At 48.5% G+C, this 9,002-nt stretch overlaps 1 protein-coding gene across 1 annotated transcript; it reads right to left on the reverse strand.

The window, feature by feature from the left end:
- Window positions 1-3,141: 3,141 nt before the first annotated feature.
- Window positions 3,142-8,722, reverse strand: TREMEDRAFT_58608 (uncharacterized protein; the record flags this gene model as incomplete). Its single annotated transcript, XM_007001270.1, has 15 exons — window positions 3,142-3,435; window positions 3,463-3,575; window positions 3,596-3,677; window positions 4,094-4,132; window positions 4,701-4,880; window positions 5,086-5,183; window positions 5,378-5,458; window positions 5,500-6,000; window positions 6,477-6,753; window positions 6,882-6,914; window positions 7,295-7,502; window positions 7,856-7,870; window positions 8,027-8,045; window positions 8,161-8,508; window positions 8,602-8,722. 15 exons carry the CDS (start codon window positions 8,720-8,722, stop codon window positions 3,142-3,144), a joined length of 2,409 nt encoding a protein of 802 aa, XP_007001332.1.
- Window positions 8,723-9,002: the final 280 nt, after the last annotated feature.

The following is a 9,002-nucleotide window of genomic DNA, read 5'->3' on the forward strand; positions in this document are numbered from 1 at the left end:
ACAGATGGCCCTCAGGGAGGGGCTGGCCAACTTTTTGACGCCTGCAACACTGAGGGGCCTTTTTGTGGACCTGCTCCTCAATGACGCACAGGGGCCTTGTCACGCCTGCGGGTAGACTGCGGTAGCAAAGTACTGCCTTGGATACTGAGGGGTTTTAGTCTCTGGCTCGTAGAGCTTGATGACTGCCTTAGATACTGAGGAGACTGAGATGTTGGGTTAGAAGCAACTGAGTGACTTATCAAACAAGGTTAAGAGAATTGAAAAGATACATTGCTGAAGAAAAGAAACTATGTAAGAAGTGTATGGGGTTTATATGTAATTCTGAGTCCATTCTGGGATGTGTGTCGTCCTGCGTAGGAAAGAGTTGTGGTTCTTGATCTCATGTGTATATTCAACCATGAATCAGAAAGCTGTGTGGTCTTTGCGACGTGATGCGTACAATACGCTGTTGACCGCATGTAGAAGCACGCATGACGACGTAAACCATACGTTTGCCTTGAATCTAACTAAACTGAAGTCTTGGGTCTAATGCCATACCAGGCAGACTAACTGAGGATAACTTAACTAACTAAAGGTTCAGGTCTCTTGCCTTGGAGGCATAAGAGCAGAACTAAACATGAACATACTGATACTTAGACTTTCTGCCTTGTGTGCACAAGAGCAGAGCTGGTGGTTCATGACAGGCCTCTCCTGCGGTGGGAAGAGTATGGGGAGGTGATGGCCCAGGATTTCAACCTCCATGCTCTTAACGATCTGGATAGGGGTAAGGAGAGGGCATTGCAGGAGATAGGAAGGATGCTGGGGGAGCACGGGAAGTCTCTGGCGGACTTTGGGCTGCCTGTACCCAACGACTTTGAAGGGGAGGTGGGTCATCACATCAGCCTCTTTGCAGACAGACGGGTGGAGCTGCGTGCTGAGGCCGTCATGAGGCTGAACCACTTAAACCCAGAGCAGAGGGTGATCTATGATGAGATCATGGGTGCTGTGATGGGGGGACGTCCCGCCTGCATGTTCATTGACGGGAAAGCAGGCAGGGGGAAGACTTACTTGGTCGCTGCTCTCCTTGACCGCCTGCGATCCAATGGCAAGATCCCCTTGGTGGGGGTGTCGGCGGCGTTCGCTGCTCTCCTGTATGAGGGGGGGATTACGATACACTCCCTCTTCAAAGTCCCTGTCAATGAGCGCAATGAGGAGCTGGCGTCAATGGTCACCCCTCACTTCCGCGTGCGGACCCGCTACAGGAGGTGTGCTGCTTGTTCTGGGACGAGGCCCCCATGGCCAACAAGACTGTGCTTGCCTGTGTTGGCAACCTGTTGCGTGACACATGTGATCCCAACCTGCCCTTTGGGGGGAAGCCCTTCATTCTGCTTGAAGACTTTCGTCAGTGCGCCCCGGTAATCAGAGGGGGGACAAGGGCTGAGATTGTGGAAGCCTCCATGCGCACTTCCTACCTTTGGTGTCACTTCACTGTCCACCGCCTCATCACACCCATCAGACATGCGGCTGGCATTGAACTCGCCAACATGGTTGACATGGTGGGCGACGGGACCACCCCATTGCAAGACGATGTGGTTGACCTCTCCATGATACCCACCGCACTCACCGGGGAGGAGCTCACCGACTTTGTCTTCCCTCATAACATTTGCTCAGATGCTGTGGCATGCCTCCACCGTTCCATCCTCTGCGCGACCAACCGCCAATGCGACCTCTACAACTCCAACATCATCTTGACTATCAATGGTGAAGAGCGTGTCAGCTACTCCCACGACACCATCAAGGAAGTGGAAGCTCTTGATACTGTAGACAGCCTTGCTCTACAGCCACATACACAGCGGGATGTTCTTCATGCTCAGACCCCTCCTGGAGTGCCATCTCATGTGCTCTCCAACAAGGTGAACACCATCATCCGCCTGCTCCACAACTTCTCCCAGGAAAGAGGTTTGGCGAAGATCGTGCGGCTGAAGGTGACAGCTGTGGGACATCAGACGGTGACCTGCCAGCTCATAGGTGAGGCCAATGGTGTTGGAATGCTTCAACCTCACACAATCCTCATCCCTCGCATCACTTTTGAATACCCCTTGCCAAGGAAGGGTTTCACCCTGCAGCGCAAACAGTTTCCTCTTGCTCCCGCCTATGCGACTACATTCAACTCCTGCCAAGGGTTGACTCTGCATCGAGTGGGGCTAGACGTTTCCAGCTCAGCCTTTTCTCAGGGCAAGTTATACACAGTGGTCTCAAGGTTCAGCAGAGGGAGGATGGGCGGGTGTACTATGGCAAGGAGGATACAGTGACTCAGAACGTCGTCTTTCGCCCACTTCTGCTTTGATCAAAATTTTCATACTTGGTTTCAGATGAGATCGTGTTGGAAACTATGCATCTCTTTGAATGACTCATCACCTGATAGGTGGCGCTCAAACAGCTAACATTGAGTGGCGGGAGCCCGCAAAGCGGGCAAAATGTGTCTAGTAGTATCAGATGGAGGGGTAGGAGGGTTAGAAGGTACGGGTGGGATGGACTCATCTCCTAGTACTGATCCCCCGGTACTATCCTCCGCCCCAAGTTGCTGTCCCATTGCTCTGCTAAGCTCTTCCAATGCCCTCCTCTCATTCTCTTCCATTGCTTCTCTGTCCCTACTATCTTCAATAGCTTGAGCAGGTGTTTCCGTAGGAATCCTATCCGAAGGAGTCTATACAACTGTAGTAGATTTGTGTACGGACACAGGTGATTGAGATTGTACACGAGTCGTAGGTACAGGTGTTGTTGCGACCCGTCCTTGTGAGACCTGAAGGACAAAGACGGAGTGGAAGATGAAGGTTTCGATGGGCTTGGACCAAGACGAACAAAGATGGTCTGTGGTACTGTGAAGTGATCAGATTGTAGTCAAGTCAAGAAAGTATAAGTCAAGAAGGATAGGATAGCTTGGAAGGATCAAGTGGTCAAGCTAGAAGGTATCAAACAAGTATGATAATTCTGTAACAAGTGCTCCCGAAGAGGTCTGATAAATATGAAATGCAAAAGATATTTTGATCCTTAGGAAAAAAAATCCATGGGGCCAACAGGGGGGGGGGGGGGTTTATATATCCTGCAGAGCGAGGTTATTGTTGAAGAGATTCCTCACCTAAGTCTTCACCAGAAGTTCAGTTACGTCATACTTTGAATCAAAACGTGATATCTTGAATAAAAGTGAGGCTTAAACCTCCATTCTCTTCTGCGAGACTTCTGTGAGACTTCACTGAGAACCTTTCTCTCTGAGGAATGGGCCGGACCCTTGGATGGGGATGTCATGATGAATAGGGTCATGACAGGTGTAGGAAGTGGACCAGGAAGGGGATCAGGAAGTGTTGTAGGAGTGACTGTAGTTGTATTTGTATTCACATTCGGTACCAACCGTGCGGGAACACAATCTTGTACCATAGTTGAAGGTCGAACGTAATCCTGTGCGCTTCACACATCACGACTAACCGCAATTGAACCATTCAATTTGTACTGTACGATCCAACCGCTCATACCTTCCTCTTGCCCTAAGACTCTTGCTAGTTCTCCTTTGTGGAAGTCAAGCTGCAACTTACCACGGACTTCAATCAGTATCTTGTACTGTCACAAGCCATGTCGTAACATCCCTGACAACTACCATCACCAACCCTCCTTTCACCATCACCCTGAACCACTGAGACCAACTACGACAAAGTGATGGGAACCTAGGGAGCATTTATCACGACAACCCGGCCTAACGGAGAACTACGGCAAAGTTAGGAGAAGGAAACCGGGTGAGAGCAGAGTAGGGGAAGTTAGGCGAAGTTAGCCAAAGTGAGCGGAGTAGGATATTGGGGATACGGCGAAGTTGAGTGAAGAGGACTGAGCGTGAGGCTGTGCAGGAGTTTAAGGACGTCCTAGGAGAAGAGAGGAGAAGTATGGAAAGTTTACAGATCGCTGAACTTCTTCAGTGATCCTTGATTGTTGACCGTAGCGAGAGATATATTCAGTAGCTACCACTTTTGAGTTAAGGAGGGCTACCACTCAGCAGTTTGACCCCTGCCGGCGAGGTTAGCCGCAGTTCATCAACGATCATCTTATTGTTTACCACTCGACGTACCTCCACGGCATAGTTAGCCGTAGTTCCCCATTGAGTACCCTGTCTCAGTGAGACATTGACGCCCCACGACAACGTAGTTAGCCAAGGTTTTTCAACCATCGGTCGGTAGAGAAGAAGAAACGACGATTGTGACACGCGCCTTGTGTCTTGCCGTTTCTGCGTTAAAGATTGTTAAGACCTTTTCCCAAGTTCTATCCTCTTTAAAATAAAACATTACTTCCATATGGATGATCCTGTAGGACTGTGCTAGGATAGTATTGAGGAATAATCGGGCTTGTTCCTGTGAGTCAAAGATTAATCCAACCAACTTTGCTTCAGCCATCGTCTTCGAGAAATCCTCTACATGCTTAGCCATTTCTTCGGCTGTTACATCGTCCCTTAAGTCATAGCTAAACACAGCTTGACGGACGTTCCTCTGATTCTCAATCGTGGCTGTCACTTGCAGGTTCACACAATAATCCCGCATTTCTTTAGCTGACAGTTTCTCAGATAAATCAAGCATCACAGCGTCCAACACTGTCCCCTTGATCATCCCCTGCGCTTTATTCTCCCTCACTTTCCACTTTTCCCATTCCTTCAACTCTTCTCCAGCGATCCTCGTACCTACCACTTGCCCTGCAAAGGGAGTGCTAAGAGGTACTGAACCGGCCCTCTCATCTGTCGGCCTAACCCCTACGCGACTAGGTTCGGTATCATTACCTGTGACGATATTCCACATGTCACCTATCTGTAGATACACTTCGATTGACTTCCTCCATGGAGCATACAATGCTGGATCGTGGGATAACTTGGGGTGATTCTCAAGACAGATCTTAGACAACACAGAAGTCATGATGAGGAGAGTAGAAATCAGAACTTGCCTTAGTCATACACAGAGGTAAGTGGACTTGCAACTGTTAATCTGTTTTGCTGATAATTAGATGATAATACAGAGGGGGGAAAAGAGCATGCATCGATTCTACATGTCTCTACACTTATCACATTCCACTCACATGCAGTAAACCAGAGACGATTGAATAAAGTTCAGAGGATAAGTTGAACGTCGGGAGTTTCGTGGTGGGGGAAAATCCTAATGTCGGTTCGGCCGGCCCTGCCGATTCTATCGGCTACCTGTCGCGGACGGCCACGCATGGTCGACACTACTCTGCACACTCCTTCAACTGGTAGTACATGGAAAATGATCCTTAACATGCATAATCTTAGTCTGTATAGTCCAGATATCTGTCTATGATAGACAATAGCCCATACACTCGTCATACTCAGATTATACTGCACCAAACTCACCTGGCACCTCGGTATCAGGAAATTGCGGCACCTCTTCCATATCCACATCCACTGACATAGAGGATTGTCCTGCACCTGTTTCTAAGGCTATCAGCCGCTTCTACTACTTGGATATGACTTACTACTTGAACCTCCTCCTCCCCTACGTCTAGACAAACCCGCAGATCTTTTTGCTTCAAATGCAGCCAATGTTTGTAGCGCTTTCTCCACTTTCCTGAGCTCTTGATCTTGTTTCTTTTTCTCCTTCTCTTCTTCCTGCTTCCTCTTCTTCTCAGCTCTAGCTGCAGCCACTGCTGCTCTTCGCACCCTTGTCTCTTCCTCCTGTTGTCTCTTCTTCTCTGCACGCTCCTCTGCAGCAACAGCCTTCAATCTCTCTGCTTCCTCCGCTTCTGCTTCCTCTCGCTCAAACTCCTCCCTTGCCTCTTGAAACTGTTGTGGCCCTAAGAATGCTACCCCACCTTCTGTTTGATCCGCTACATACTTTCGAGCCGTCTTCTTTCTCCTTGTGTGTGATATCGCCTGCTCCAGATTGTCCAACTTTGATTTCATGAGGTGATGATCCGCAGATAAAGACCGGAACGCCTTGTACAATTTCCCACTTGTGTTGTCAGGTGTGACCTCACCTTTGAGAATGAGTTTGACTGAACTGCTGGCGTTGAGGGGAGAACTGGGTGGATTGAAGAATGACTGAACCGCCCCTGCTCTTTGGGGGGTGGGGTTATCGGACGGGTGAAGACAGAATTGATTACCACATTACGATTCACCGGATGGATGCCCGCCTTCGCAAAAGCATGTCATATGGTGGATTCCAAGAGAGCATTAGCCCATGCTTGCTTGAAGATAAGGTAAAAGAGTGCTTTACTCATTCCCACTCTACCTTCCCAAGCGACAGACAGTTGAGTGGAGACAGTAGTGTAGTGGGAGGAAAGTGGTGAGAAGACGCCAACATCCAATGGCTGAAGACAATGGGTACTGTGTGGAGGAAGAATGCAGACCGCAATGCGAAGTGAATCACAAAGCTGCAGGAAAGTGTAGTTGACATGACTTGAATGTCCATTGACAATAAGAAGACGATGCCGTAGTTGTCTTGAAGCAGTACTTTTATCAAAACCTTCGGTTAGCCATTGAAGCCCAAGATTGTCATCCGTCCACCCTTTTTCCGAAGCAGCCATAAAGATCTCACTGCTTGGGAGAACCTCAGAAGTCCGGCTTTCGCATACCTGGCCGTATACCCCTTTGTAGATGAGAGCAGGAGGAAGGGCAGTGCTATCAGCGCAGATAGCAGCAATGAGGGTGACAAATTCTCGAGATCCATCTATGCGCGCTTTTGCCGGGTCGGACTTGAGTGTCTCCTCAAGGGGAAGTATCCGAGATTCCTTGTTTGTTTGACAATGAATCCTTTCTCATCCATGTTAAATATCGCCTCTGGCCCGATGTTGAGTTCATCACATCGACTCTCCAACTATAGCCATCAGCAATAGATTGTGAAAGCAGGTAAACTCACAATATCAAAGTATTCCTCAAAGATTGGTTTGTACTCAGCCGTAAGCCGTGATTTCTCCATCCCATGAAGCCTCATGCACTTGATTTGGTCCTTGTGTCAATCTATAAACCGAGTTGCCCACTTGCTAGACGGAAGGGTACCACAAATCTCGTAAGCCATGTTCCGCAGGATGGCAGGAGTGGGATAGAGTCGATGTTTTCCCAATTCAAGAACACGCTTTACTAGGACAGTGTCACGAAGTGACAAGATAGTCTGATAGTGATAGTGATAGGATGGGTTGGGTATCTAACCAGCAACCGGCAGTATGCAGTAACCGCCGGTTAATAGGCCTTTTAGTACAGTGGTTTACACCGCTGCCTCTGAAGGGCACTGTTACATCGTCCCAATGCTGGTTAGTTGGTCTCGTGACAGACAGCTTCCTCATGTTCATCAAGATGCGATTGGTTGGATCGACCATCAGGTGGGATTTCATGGAGGGATTTGTAGTAGTTGCAACTAAGGGTGGTGCGTACAACATTGTGTTCTTTGGCTATGGTGGAGAAGTTGGGTACTTTAGGAGGTATGACTTTGTGACAATCAAGTAGAGCAGCAGTTAGGGATTGTGATGGCATGCTTTTGGTACTTGTAAGAAAGCAATCTAAGGAGATATATGAAGAGACAACATGGAAAAAGAGAAGAACATGCATGCATTTTGGATGTGCAAAGTAGTGTCGACCGTGCGTCGCCGCCCGCGACAGGTAACACATCTCTCACCGAATCCTGACTTGATGGATGTTTCATGGGTAAAGTACTTCACGACTTGTCCTACGGAAAGGAGCCATTCAAGTGCAGAGGCATCCTTTGAAGTTTCCGGAGCATGAGGGTGAAACGTGTCAATCGTCGAGCCGATGATAGAGCGTAGTAGATAAGGGACGTAAGTATACATACTGTCAAGACGGCTCTAGGTTCTCGGGAGACAAGGCCTTGCTACTGACTAGTGCTTAGACGATCTATGTAGTTCAGACAGAGGAAGATACATTCTTCAAAGAGATAACTGATAGCTTCGAATAATGTATCTGCTGACTACGCTCAGGGACTCTTCAACCATAACTCCGTTGACCCTGACCTCCTAATACCGACGTGGCAGTCATGTTCATGACACATACCTCAGGTCACTCATCCGCTCTGTATGTGAAATATGCTTCATTCCTCCTCTGGCTTGCCTTTCACTCCTCTCTCTCATCTTCCGGGTCATGTAAGCGAAGTCGCTTCCTACCGGACTGCAAGTTCATGGACTCACCTGTATCTGCGACTTTGGGGAGCCTAGAATCTGGATTAGGCTTACCTGATCTCTCATGTTCAACTGGACCGGGGGTTTCATAAGTCTCTGTCCTCCCCACCCCACTTGCTATGGAGCCCATTGCCCGGGTGAACCAAATTTCCAACATCTCTCCTGTCTTTTGGGGATTTGCAACTGGTGTAAATCTAGCTTGTGGCATTCGCTCTTCAAGATCATCCATGTCAAAAACATGAATTCTCTTCATCATTCCGCGATGTTCTGCCTCTCCATCTCTGATGTGTGGGGGAGGGAACACATGATCCCCAAGTCCGGTTATCAAACTCAAAGAAGCTTCTGTTGCACTCTTATCTATGACCAAGTAGATCCGCCAGCCCGACCATTCCACCAGTCTACTGTTGAGGTTTTGGCAATCCTCTTTTTGGTCTTTCAGTAGCCACTTACCACTGGGTGTGGAGAAAACTTGACTGATCAGATCTTCGCTACTTGCAACAGACCGAAAGTAGATTTCTGCTTGTTCCTCTGTGAGACTAACATCTCTTTGCCCACCATCATCAATCCTCATGGTTTCAGTACCCCGTTTACACCATATACCTTCAACATTCTGATACAGTGGTGTCTCCTTGTACGTCGCACACCCCACAAAATGTTGTCCAGCCTCAAGATGATGGTAGGAAGTGATTTGTGATGAGTGAGTAGCAGTTGCTGTTGCAACACAGTCCCATTGGCGTTTCACTGGGCTCGAAGGGGAGGAGAGTGGCGTATAGAAATCTGTTCGGGGACTACTAAACCGGACATGAGTGTTCACATTCAGTGCGGGTCGTCCTCCCTGGGCAGAATGATCA

This window comes from Tremella mesenterica, assembly GCF_000271645.1.
Source record: "Tremella mesenterica DSM 1558 unplaced genomic scaffold TREMEscaffold_1, whole genome shotgun sequence".
In the NCBI taxonomy this organism is placed as follows: domain Eukaryota; kingdom Fungi; phylum Basidiomycota; class Tremellomycetes; order Tremellales; family Tremellaceae; genus Tremella; species Tremella mesenterica.